This window comes from Leptonychotes weddellii, chromosome 2 (genome assembly GCF_054177405.1).
Source record: "Leptonychotes weddellii isolate Sample4059 chromosome 2, ASM5417740v2, whole genome shotgun sequence".
NCBI classification, from domain to species: domain Eukaryota; kingdom Metazoa; phylum Chordata; class Mammalia; order Carnivora; family Phocidae; genus Leptonychotes; species Leptonychotes weddellii.
In genome coordinates, this window is record NC_138370.1 from 23,231,675 (window position 1) to 23,245,384 (window position 13,710).

A 13,710-nucleotide genomic window follows, 5' to 3' on the forward strand; every position below is an offset into this window, starting at 1 on the left:
GAATAAATATTACGTGATATAACAGTTTGTTAACTGTATACTTTTTTCTGCTAAGAAAAAAGATAAAAAGAATAAAAGTATATATATGATAAAAACATCTTTTACTCAACTTTCAGTCAATACACCCACCAGCATTGCAGTTTCAGTTCCTTGAAGGCTGAAACTACTGTGACTTCCTACTTGACATGTCTAGAGTTTACAGACTTCAGGCCTCTTATGTCACAATCAGAGGCAATAATACCTATTAGAATAGTGACAGCAATGGTCTAGAAAGCTAATACGTATATTAACATACCACCAAAAAAATAAATATAATATAAATTTTAATGGCACAATGGAACTGAAAGTACATTAAAACAAAATTTAGGGCGCCTGGGTGGCTCAGTTGGTTAAGCGACTGCCTTCGGCTCAGGTCATGATCCTGGAGTCCCGGGATCGAGTCCCACATCGGGCTCCCTGCTCGGCAGGGAGTCTGCTTCTCCCTCTGACCCTCCTCCCTCTCATGCTCTGTCTCTCTCTCAAATAAATAAAATCTTAAAAAAAAAAATTTAACTACTTTCTTTGCTAAAAAAGTGTTGCTTGTGCTATTTTCAGAGGAAAATCCCTGAATAAAAAACTTCAATGGGGGAACTTGGGTGGCTCAGTCGATTAAGCATCAGACTCTTGACTTCAGTTGATGATCTCAGGGTCATGAGACCGAGCCCCACATAGGGCTCTGCACTGGGCATGGAACCTGCTTAAAATTCTCCCTCTTAACTTCTGCCCCTCCCCCTCTAAAAAAACTTTTTTAAATGTCTTTGGGGTTTTTTTTGATAAAACATTTCTACATTAATCCCTGTCTTTCCTTAGCTTAGTGCTGTTTCAGTATTTAAATATTACACGTACTATGTAAATGTACCACAGCTGTGGGCGCCTGGGTGGCTCAGTTGGTTAAGCGACTGCCTTGGGCTCAGGTCATGATCCTGGAGTCCCGGGATCGAGTCCCGCATCAGGCTCCCTGCTCGGCGGGGAGTCTGCTTCTCCTCCCTCTGACCCTCCTCCCTCTCCTGCTGTCTCTCATTCTCTCTCTAATAAATAAATAAAATCTTTAAAAAAAAAAATGTACCACAGCTGTATAAATACTTAAGCTAAACAATGGAAAGCAGGGCCTGATTTTTTTTTTTTTTAAAGATTTCATTTATTTATTTGACAGAGAGAGCACAAGCAGAGGGAGCAGGACAGGAAGAAGCAGGCTCCTTGCTGCCAGACGTTAGGCTCAATCCCAGGACCCTGGGATCATGACCCAAGTCGAAGGCAGATGCCTAACCGACTGAGCCACCCAGGCAAACAGGGCCTGATTTTAAAGTCAAGATCTCACAGAATCCCAAATTTAATTTTAATGTATGCAAGGACAAAAAATGTACAGGTGACAGAGGCACAAAGAAAAATCATCTGTTTTTCTCTAATTTTATAAAGTCATTGCAAGAAAATACAAATTCAAGATAACCCTTATTTTCTACGAGGCTGGCAAAGTTAACTAAAAACATCTAGTACTGGTAAGGGTAAAGAATTGGATACCTTTTCATAGACTGCTGTGAAGGTAAATGCGTCCCCCAAAATTGGTGCGAACTTTACAAAAGGCATTACAGGCAATGTGTTGAAGATGTTTTAAATATGCCTTATTTTCTCATCTCGCAATTCTACTTAAAGAAAACTACAATAAGGAAATAATCAGGCAAGTGCACATATATTTATGTGCAAGTATTAAGTATTATTTATAATAGCATATAGCAAAACAAAAACATTTCATTTCTATCTGTGGAGCATCAGAAAAATTGTTTTAAAGTACATCCGAATGGAAAGCCATAAAAAAATAATGAACTAAAACAGCATCAGAGCCCCAGGAAAAGAGCCTCTGGGAGAAGCCCTGTATTCTAAGGATAAAGCTGAAATTGTTTAAGTTTCTAGGCAGAAAAGAATGAGTTAGAAAAAATGAAAGGAAAGTCAGGCTGTCACTGGACTTCTCACCAGGAATACCAACAAACATTCTATAACTGCAAAAGATCATCGCAAATGTGGCCTCAGATTCTTATACTGGCTCTGGTTCTTTGCTATCTGACAAAACGCAAGTCTACGGATCACTTAGTCAATAACCAGATAGCTAAAGTAAACGTGAATAAATAACCAGATAAGATTTAAACACCTAGTATTTCGGTACTATTTGGTATTTCCAATTCTTCCAATAATAGCTAATATTACTGTTACTATTACTCTTACTATGTGCCAGGCTCTGTTCCAAGCTCTACACACATTTATTTTTAACTCATTTAATTCTCCTAAGGACCATGAGACAGATACCCTTACTCCTATTTTATAGATGAGAAATCTCAAGTATCTTGCCTAAGCTAATAAGGAGCAGAGCTAAGATACAAACCTACAGGTTAACTATTCAAACCATCATCCTGACCACTGCATTTATACTGCCTCTAAATGAGTAAGATCCTGATAAAAGGAAATAAATGCCTTTGTGAAATAAGACATATACCTAAGTTCAACTACTCTGTGTTCACTTACCTATTTGACTTCCTAAATTACTACAAATAAGCTCTCTCCTTACTTGTGCTATATCTCATTTTAGGACATTTGCTTCTATTACAGATAAAATGAAGGGTGAGTCTTCAACGTGACTGAAAGCTTCATCACTCAGTATTTCCTCTTAAGCTAAGACTGCCATCTACTGGACTAACACAAAAATCTCCATCAATACAATAGGACAAAGCATTTTGAGTAAAATTCGAACAAAGAGGAAGAAGAAGATAAATGTTAAGATATGCATCAATTTTCAGTGGATCTTCTCTGGAAACACACACAACTTATATCATTTGGAAAAACTCACTTTTTTTAAATTAGTGATGTATGCCGCCGTACTGACAATTTCAACTCCAAGAACAGTGTCCGAACCCTGAAGTTCCTGTGGATCGTGACTTATTCCCCCAGTGTCTACAGCACTATACAAACATCACAATGACAGTATGCAAGAACCACCATCTGTGTTCCCGTGTCAATGTTCCCTCAGCCTTAGGTAAGCTCAAGAACAAAGACCTTATTCACTTTGACATCTCTGTATCACTGAATGTGCTGAATGAAAGAATTCAAGAAAAGAAGTCTGAAGACAACATATCTTAATTAACTGTTGTCTATTTTATAAACACAACTGTACCTTTAATATAATTCTCAACCCAGACAGTTTTGCTTCCTGCGGAACATTTGGTAATGTCTGGATACATTTTTGGTTGTCACACTGTGGGGGAAGGTATGCTACTGGCATCTAAAGAAGCCAGGGATTCTGCTAAATATCTACAATGCACAGTGACAACCCCAACACCAAAAAAAATTATCCAGCTCCAAATTATCAATACCGCCGTTGTTGAAAAACCTTTCTTCCTCCCAGCCATCTGTCTTAGAAAGTATAGAGATTAATGAAAAACACCAGTTGATAATAAGAATCAAATTCTGTTTACATATATAAAGTACTTTTTATGTTTTTTACACACAATTTTCTAGGAACATACAATGTATAATAGAGAAAATATAGTATGATTAACCTTTGAAAATCTCAGAAAAACATCACTTTGTATTTTGCAGACCTTTGCCACACATTCTTTATCACTTAAGGAAAACACTAATTATGGTATATAGGTTGCCATTGCATCACACCTGTATTGGTCCATTTGCAGCCATCACATTCAATGGTGACCCTACATATAAATGTAGACACTGTGTTATTTATATTCCTTTTATATTCTAATATAAATATGCTTGAATAATTACTAATATTGAAATATATTTGTAAATATAAACCAATTTCCTTTTTTTTCTCCTTTCTGTTAGGGTACTATACTTTTTTTTTTTTTTTTTTAGGGGGGACAGCAAAGGGAGAGGGAGAGAAAGAATCTTAAGCAGGCTCCACCCCCAGTTCAGAGCTCGATCTCAAAACCCTGAGATCATGACCTGAGCTGAAATCAAGAGTTGGACACCTAACCGACTGAGCCACCCAGGTGCTCCTACTTTTTTTTTTTTTTTAAGTAAGCTCTGTGCCCAATGTGGGGGCTTGAACTCACCACCCTGGGATCAAGAGTCACATGCTCTACTGACTGAGCCAGCCAGGCATCCCTGTATTATACAAACTTTTAAGAAATTATGTCTCAAAGTAGGTTATATCATCTAGAAATTTTATTTTACAAGAGCAAAGAACATGTTAAAAATTTTTGTTCCTCAGGCTCCACTGAATCAGATTTAAGGATTAAAAACAACTGGCCTATGAAAAAAATCAAAGTCTTTACTACAGCCTTTGCCTTTACTACTGTCTGCTTGAACCCCACTTCCCCCACAACAGCACCCACATGGGCACCACTCTGGTACTCTGCAAGGCTAGCTCCATCTCATTCTTCCACAGCCGTCTTCTCGGAGTTCACCCCTCCTACTGCTTTACCAGCTTGCACATACTTCATTTGTCTCTTTCCTAGAATTTGATACAATCTGTCATCATGTTTTATTTTTTATATTGTTTACTTTATCCTTTAGAATGCAAACTCCATAAAGGCAGAGACTTGTCTATCTTGTTCATTACTGTATCCCCTGCATTTAGCAAAATAACTGGGGCATATAGTAGGACATCAGTAAATATTTGTTGAATAAGTGAACTCTTGTTGAGTAAGTGAATTCAGGAATACACAATAGATTGTTACCAAAATCCCTGAAAGTGTCAATTAGGAAATAAAAACAAAGAAAGAAGTTGATAAAATGATACCTATAGTTTAAGCAAATTAGAGATACAGAGAATCACTCTGTATATATGAGAACCTCCCAAAATTATACTTTCCAAACAAATAATGGGAGAATATATCATGTAATAAAGATAATTAATATAAAATGACACTTCAAAAGTTAAAACCAACTATATGCCAATTACAAAGGAAATATTTAAACAAAAGAAGACAGGGTTTACAGTAAACGAATGGGCGAAAAGGGGCGCCTGGGTGGCTCAGTCGTTAAGTGTCTGCCTTCGGCTCAGGTCACGATCCCAGGGTCCTGGGATCGAGCCCTGCATTGGGCTCCCTGCTCAGCGGGAAGCCTGCTTCTCCCTCTCCTACTCCGCCTGCTTGTGTTCCACCTTTCACTGTGTCTCTGTCAAATAAAAACCTTAAAAAAAAAAAAAAAAGATATAAAAAAAAAAAAGAATGGGCAAAAATACATCAGTCCAAAAAAAGGGAAGGGATTAAAAGAATAATATGAGATAAAGCCAGACTTCAAAGAACATTAAATACAACCAAGAGGGATGCTTTACAATGATTATGATACAATCCTTAAACTATGACTGTCAAGAATGTTTATAAACCAAAAATTCTGCAGGAAAACATAACCAGGAAGTAACAGCAAAATTAAAACAACAAAAAAACAATGGCAGATTTTAATGTTTGCTCAGTCACCACTCATATAGTCAAAAACTAGTATGTATAAAGGGTGATGTGACAGATATTTTTCTTTAAAATAAAAATAGAACAACAAAAGTAAAATAGATAAACCAACAGTTAGCATAACAAGGAAGTAAGGGAGAAAGTCCAAATACAAAAAGTTAGCAATTTAAAAAGGGAAAATTACAGAAAAAAATTAAATTCTGGAGCCATACTCTGCAAAAACTATATGCTATTAAATCTAAAAATCAAAAATGGATGATTTTAGGAACGCAGAAATTACCAAAATTAATTTATAATGTGGGAAACTTAATGAAAGGCATAACCAAAGAAGATAAGAATACTGTGAAAGAAGCAACAAGACAGATACACTCATGGGCATTTGTGTTCAAATCTTCAAGGAATTGAATATTCTCATAAGGAAAGAATGGAAAAGGAAGGAAAAGGGTAGGAAGGAAGAGAGGAAAATTGTACTTCTCTTTTGATGTATCCAGCATAACACACACAAACCAAACACTGAGAAAGTAAACAAAAAAAGAAAACTGGATAGTAAAGCAAAAACCCTTAAATACATAGAAAAAGAGTCCAGAAATATATAGTTAAAAAAGGGTTATTCTAGGAGTACAAGGACAGTCAATATTAGGAAATCTAGTAATATACTTCAACACCTATTAAATAAGTCCACAACAACAAAGACTTACTAGATGCAAAAATGATTTGTCAATTTCCCCTCCCAATACCTTCTGATATTATATGGCTATTTCATTAACATAAAAATGTATAATATTTGCTGCAGCATTATTAAGTACTTAAAAAATCCATTCATCAGGTACACTTACATAATGGAATACTAAACAGCCATATAGCATTTTTATTTTTATTTATTTATTTATTTATTTTATTTGCGAGAGAGAGCACGAGAGGGAGGAGGGTCAGAGGGAGAAGCAGACTCCCTGCTGAGCAGGGAGCCCGATGTGGGACTCGATCCCGGGACTCCAGGATCATGACCTGAGCCGAAGGCAGTCGCTTAACCAACTGAGCCACCCAGGCGCCATATAGCATTATAGAATACCTCTAACAGAGAAAAAGTAAACTAGAAAAATAAACATCAAACAATTTATACAATTTATTTACAGATATGTGGGATTTTACTAACAAGCATACATGGTTACTTTTATAATCTGAGTGGAAGAAAGTGAAAATCCTCATCTTGGGGCGCCTGGGTGGCTCAGTCGATTAAGCGTCTGACTCTTGGTTTTGGCTCAGGTCATGATCTCAGGGTCTTGAGACTGAGCCCTGCGTCGGGCATGCTCGGCCCAGCGTCTGCTTAAGACTCTTCCTGGGGCGCCTGGGTGGCTCAGTCGTTAAGCGTCTGCCTTCGGGATCGAGCCCCACATCGGGCTCCCTGCTCAGTGGGAAGCCTGCTTCTCCCTCTCCCACTCCCCCTGCTTGTATTCCCTCTCTTGCTGTGTCTCTCTCTGTCAAATAAATAAATAAAAATCTTTAAAAAAAAAAAAAAAAGGACTCTCTCTTCCTCTCCTTTTGCCCCCCCTCTTAAATACATCTTTTTTTTCCAAATAAATAAATCTTAAAAAAAAAAAAAGGAAAGAAAGAAAAGGAAAATCCTCATCTTGTCCTTATAAGCCAAGTAATAAGGAGATAGGAAGAGTTTAAGCCAACAAAGCCCATATAAAATGGCAAATGAAAACAGGAGTAATATTAAGAAATAGAAATATAGAAAGAGGTACACAAACAGGAAAAAGCTGAGTAAAGTTACAACAGTGATATCCACAGAAAAATTGCACTGGGGACAGAAAATACTAATGACTTGGTATAATGATTACTGTGAGGATTATAGCGGAACAGAAGGTATTCTCTTAAAATTTCTCCAATGAATTATTATCAAGAAATCCTAGAGTTCCACCCTATTCTTACAGAGCTACTGCAACCTCAACATTTGCCCCAATTTGAACATCTACAGATCTGCTGCACTATGCTGCCATCTGCAGAGCGGACTTAATACTAAAAATTCCCTGAGAACATTCAATTATTTTGATTGTTAAAGGTAACAAGAAAAATGGCAGAGAAACTAAAACTAGTGCTATACAGTATTAGAAAGTGAAGAAGAGAGACAGCAGGTGTAATCAGTAACATGATAAGAATAAGTCAAAATACTTCAAGTTGAAAAATCAAGAAATAAAAATATAAGCATATTATTTAATACAATAAGGGAACCACCAAAGAATTAAAATAAAACCAGTTAAGTAGTGCCACAAATGAAAGGGACTCAAATTAGCGAAAGGAAAAACATACCTGCTTTTCACTGTAAGATCTTCCTACTTGAACATGTGATACTTATGATGTTTTTTAATCCTGCATTTTTTCAAATGGATTAACTATGCCAAAGAATAAAGGAATCAGCTTTTTTTTTTTTAAAACCTGTAAGTATCTTAAAGATTAAGTCCACCCCTATGTTTTTTCGAAGGGTCAAGTCAATTTGACAATTATAAAAGTTTCCATAAAAAGCAAAACTGTGAGTAAAGGAGACTCAAGCAATACAAAAATTGCTAAGCCAAACCTTTCTTAAAGGAGCATCTATCACTACAATATAAAAAAGAAATTCACTACTCCCTTATTTACACACAGAAGCTTACCTTATTAGAAAGTACAATATACAGAATAACTGGAATACTTTGAAAACAATTTTTTAAAGTAACAAACATTTACTGAGAACCAACTGCATACAAGGTACTCTCAATCACAATTTTCCACCAAAATACAACATTCTATTTCCTAAAATAAATCATGGTCATCTAAGTAACTTCAGATTGACTGAACTCCTATCTACAAGCACCACAAGCCTGAGTATCTACAGCCAGATAACATATGAAAGAAAAACTTACATAGTACAAATTACAAAATCATAATCAAGATATGTATGGGCTACTAAAGGGATAAGAATTATATGTCCATTTTTTATACAAAATTATTTCTTCAGTAGGATCTCTTTTATTCAATACAATAAACAAGAGTCACTAGGACTCCCAGGCAGTCATAGCAATAGTTTCACTATTTGGAATCTAATATTACTTTGTTACTTTATGTAATTCTATATCGTTAGAATTTTTTGGTATGAGTTTGTATTACTTTTCAAATTTTATAATTAAAATGGCGTTTAGTCCTTTTCTTGCCTTTTTAGTTCAAAATTAATACAATTTACAGTACAATATATTTGTCTAAATGAGAATTTCTACTTGTATAGTAAAGATTTTCCATGACTAAACCCTTGTTTAACTATTTTACCTGACAAATATTGATGAAATATTTTTTTTTAAAGATTTTGTTTGAGAGACAAAGCCCTCACACAAGCAGGGAGTGGGGGGAGCAGAAGGAGTGGAAGAGAGAGAATCTCAAGAAAACTCTGCACCAAGCGGGGAACCCAATGCAGGGCTCAATTCCACAACCCTGAGTCCATGACCTAAGGCAAAATCGAGTCAGAAACTCAACCAACTGAGCCACCCAGGTGCCCCTGAAACATTTTTAAACTAAAATTCAAAACATAGGCATCATACGTTTAGTACAAGATTCAACAGAAGCTTAGCATCTGACTCTACAATAGTCAGAAAAAAGTAATCTTGCCTATCCAATCTGATAATCAAAAGACTCACAAGTTATTTAAGAGAATATCAGTCACCAACAAAAGTTTGTTTTTTCCCATCCTGCATCAAGCTTTCATATCAAGATATGAAGTAATATTTGTAAAATAACAGAATTAAAGAAATAAGCTACTTGGTACAGCTGAGCTATAAGCATATCATAACCTACTATACGATGATAAGTACAATTAACCTAAAATCTTTCAAATTACATATTTCAAATTGCATTCTGAGAAACAATGTTAGTGGTAAGATTATTAGCTGTGCTCTAAGAGATGATAAAGCTAAAAAGCACTACTATAAAATTTAAGTTATAACTCGATTACAAATATAAATTTTGTCACCTTCTATTTCTAACGTATTTGAAAATTAAACAGAAAGGCTCACCTTCATCCACAGAAAACTGACAGCTCTTATCATTGAAGAAAAGAATTTTCTTCTTATCAGGACGATTTACAAATAGTATCTGGTCCCCTAAAGCCTTAAATGATAAAAAAAAAAAAAAAAAAAAATTTTTTTTCAGTTAACTCCGAATTAGCCCACCCCAAAAGATTTTTTTTTTTTTTGAACAACAAAGGACTCCCATTTCTTTTAACCTTCTGTATAGCATTAGAATCTAATGCACCTAATTTTAGTTCTTAAGTTTCTTTCATGAGTAGTTCTCACTACTTTTATGGATTGGTATTTCAAGACTTTTATTCTTAGAGATCTTCCAAAGTACAAAATGGAAAGTTACTTATTTTTGAAAAACAAAACCCAATCTATGTTTCAATTATGATTTGGGTCCATTGGAGTCTTTTTATTAATCTAAGAAAAACTGTGGGATCTTAGTGTTCTTACTTTTCCTCTACCTTAAAATATTCTGCCACTTATTTATCATTATTCATCAATTATTTCCAATTGTGCTTTAAAAAGCTACAACAGTAAAAAAAAAAAAAAAAAAAAGAAGAAGAAAAAATGAAAGAATGATCAAATCACCTAGAAGTGTGATGCGGGCGCCTGGGTGGCTCAGTTGGTTAAGCGACTGCCTTCAGCTCAGGTCATGATCCTGGAGTCCCGGGATCGAGTCCCGCATCGGGCTCCCTGCTCAGCAGGGAGTCTGCTTCTCCTTCTGACCCTCCCCCCTCTCATGCTCTCTCTCTATCTCATTCTCTCTCTCAAATAAATAAATAAAATCTTTAAAAAAAAAAAAAGAAGTGTGATGCAACAGTGAAATAGCCATCTTTCAATTTTCTTACTGCATTGCCCAAACTGTTGCATCACCTTTCAAGAAGATATAAAAGACCATAGAGTGGTCTCTGTTGTCTTTTAAGCTTTCATTAAATATAGTGGACAATTCAGAATTTATTTCCTGCTCCTCAGAGCAATGACAAGAAAAATCTCATTAATAAATGAGAACAAGAATGCAAAAAGCCTGAGCACACCTCTAGACTCTAATGATGGTGAAATTCATCAGAAATAAAGTCTAAAACTATGAGTCTTTAGACAATAGCTCAGATTAATAATCTCAAGCTTAAGAATTAATGACTGAATGACATATTTCTAAGAACATAAAAAAATGAGGTATTTTCATTCAGTTAGTTATTCAACAGGAAAGAATTCACCATAGAATACAGTGTGATAAGAGCCCTTGCCATTTCACTTTGCTAACATATAATAGTAGTCTTTCATCTTTCTGATGCGTTTGCCAAAATGTACTTGATACAGAAGTCTGCTATGTTAAAATCTTATAAAAATTTCTAATAAAGCTGTTCTTCACCATCCCTTCATTCTTATTTATATAAATTACTCATGACATGAAATACTTTGAAAAATAATAAGACTCCAACGTACCCAAGTGGTAAATGGTAACCATTATATATGTAAAATAAACTATGAGAACTCAAAAGACAGTGCAGAAAGGAATTAAAGAAGACACAAATAAATGAAAAAATATCCATGTTCATGAATTAGAAGACTTAATATTGTTAACATATTAATACTAAAAGCAATATGCAGATTCAACACAATCCCCATCAAAATTCCAACGGTGCATTTTGAAAAAGTGGAAAAATCCTGAGAAGAGTCACAAAAGACTCTAGCCAAAACAATCTTAAAAAAAGAATAAAGTTGGAAGTCTGATAATTCCTGATTTCAAAACATAGAAGATTCTGGGGGGGGGGGCGCCTGGGTGGCTCAGTCGTTAAGCATCTGCCTTCAGCTCAGGTCGTGATCCCGGGGTCCTGGGATCAAGCCCCACATCAGGCTCCCTGCTCCGCGGGAAGCCTGCCTCTCCCTCTCCCACTCCCCCTGCTTGTGTTCCTGTTCTTGCTCTCTCTTTCTGTCAAATGGGTAAATAAAATCTTAAAAAAAAAAAAAAAAAAGAAGATTCTGGGAAGAAGACAAAGTAGGAAGCACCAGGAACTGGTCTCCCAACCTAGACAACAATTACACTGGCAGCATCAGTCTCATGTAACTATTTTGAAACTCTGGATCATAGCCTTGAAACTAGGGGAAGACCTGGACGATGTTAAAGACATACAAAAACAACTACATAAACAAAGAAAATTAGAGTGATAATGCATGCCCTGGAAAAGACTTAGAAAAGTCCTTAAAAAAATCTTAAGTTTACATCTCCGGCTAGTCCTTAGCACAGACAGCCTACAACAATCCAAAACAAAAAGAATATAAAAAACAGGAAAACCTGGGGAAGGAGGAGAATCCGTTATCCAGAGTTACAGTATTATTAGATTCAAAGGCCTAGTTTTCAACAACAAAAATTACAAAGCATACAAAGAAACAGGAAAGCATGGCCCATCTGAAGGGAAAAAAATCAACAGTCCCTAAAAAAGACCTTCTGGTAAATATACTACACAAAGACTTTAAAACAACTGTCCTAGAGATGATCAAAGAACTAAAGAAAGATGTGAGGAAAGTGAAAATATATTAACAAAATGGAAATATTGATAATGAGATAGAAACCTAATTAAAATCACAAAGAAATTCTGGTGCTGAAAGTAAAAAAATGAATGGAAAATTTCACTATAGGGATTCAAAGGCATTTTTCAGTAGGGAGAAGAATCAGTGAACATGAAAATACAAGAATGGAAATTATCAGGTTTAAAGAACTGACAAAAAGGACTGGACCACCTTGGGGGCTCAGTTAGTTAGCATCTGCCCTTGGCTCAGGTCATGATTGCAGGGTCATGGGATGGAGCCCCACAGTCAGGTTCCTGCAGGGAGCCTGCTTCTCCCTCTCCCCTCCTGCTTGTACTCTCTCTCGCTCACTCGCTCTGTCAAATAAATAGATAAAATCTTAAAAAAAAAAAAAAACTGACAAAAAGGATTGAAGGAACAGTGAACAAATCCTAAGAGACCTCTGGGACACCAACAAGCAGATCAATGTACGAATTGTGGGAGTCCCAGAGGAAGAGAGAGAGAAAGGGGCAGACAGCATATTTCAAAAAATAATGACTGAAAACTTCCCTAAGTTGAGGAAAGATATGAATATAATAAACATTCAAGAAGCTCAATGAACTCCAAAGAATATGAACTCAAAGAGACCCACACTGAGACACATTATAAATAAACTTTCAAAAGACAAAGGGAATCTTAAAAGCTGCAAGAGAGAAACAAACCAGCGCATACAAGGAAGGGATCCTCAAAAAAATTGTATTTCTCATCAGAAACTTTAGAGGCCAAGAGCACCTGGTGGCTCAGTCAGTCAAGCATCCAACTCTTAGTTTCAGCTCAGGTCATGACTGTGTCAGGCTGCTTAAGATTCTTTACCCTTGGGGCACACCTGGGTGGCTCAGTCGGTTAAGCGGCTGCTTTCGGCTCAGGTCATGATCCCAAGGTCCTGGGATCGAGCCCCGCATTAGGCTCCCTGCTCAGCAGGGAGTCTGCTTCTCCCTCTCCCTGATGCTCTGCCTGCTTGTGCTATCTCTCTGTCATATAAATAAATAAAATATTTTTTTTAAAAAAAGATTCTTTCCCCCTCCATCACCCTCCCCCTCTGCTCTTTCCCCACTCGCACTTGCGTGTTCTTTAAATTTTTTAAAAATAATTTTTAAAAAGCTGAGGGATTTCATTACCACTAGGATCTACCAGGCAAGAAATGTGCAAGGGAGTCATGCAAGGTAACATGAAAGAATCAGTAACTCAAAGTTAATATGAAGAGATAAAGATCTCACTGAAGATAAATACTAAATACATGGGCAATTATAAAAGCTAGTATCTCGGGGCGCCTGGGTGGCTCAGATGGTTGAGCATCTGCCTTCGGCTCAGGTCATGATCTCAGGGTCCTGGGATCGAGTCCCGCATCGGGCTCCCTGCTCAGTGCAGAGCCTGCTTCTCCCTCTCCCTCTGCCACTCCCTCTGCTTGTGCTCTTCTGTCTCTCTCTCTGTCAAGTAAATAAATAAAATCTTAAAAAAAAAAAAAAAAGCTAGTATCTCAAATTCCACATATCAGTGAGATTATATAATTGTCTTTCTCTAATTGACTTATTTCGCTTAGCGTAATACCCTCTAGTTCCATCCACATCGTTGCAAATGGCAAGCCTTTTTTTTTTTTTTTTGAGAAACAAGACAGAGGATCATAGGGCAAGAGAGGGAAAAATGAA

At 36.4% G+C, this 13,710-nt stretch overlaps 1 protein-coding gene across 2 annotated transcripts in view; it reads right to left on the bottom strand.

Annotated features, from left to right (window-relative positions):
- GTF2E2 (general transcription factor IIE subunit 2) overlaps nucleotides 1-13,710 on the bottom strand; it is a 66,758-nt gene that overhangs the window by 11,320 nt on the left and 41,728 nt on the right. Inside the window, exons 6-7 of one of the 2 annotated variants that reach the window (XM_006731641.3) lie at nucleotides 9,497-9,590; nucleotides 1,558-4,501 (exon numbers count right to left, since the gene is read on the bottom strand). In XM_006731641.3, the coding sequence (XP_006731704.1) occupies nucleotides 4,422-4,501; nucleotides 9,497-9,590 (174 nt within the window). In that variant the 3' untranslated portion in view covers nucleotides 1,558-4,421. Of the gene's footprint in view, nucleotides 1-1,557; nucleotides 4,502-9,496; nucleotides 9,591-13,710 lie in introns of those variants that run through there. The other variant, XM_081808600.1, reaches the window with a different exon arrangement.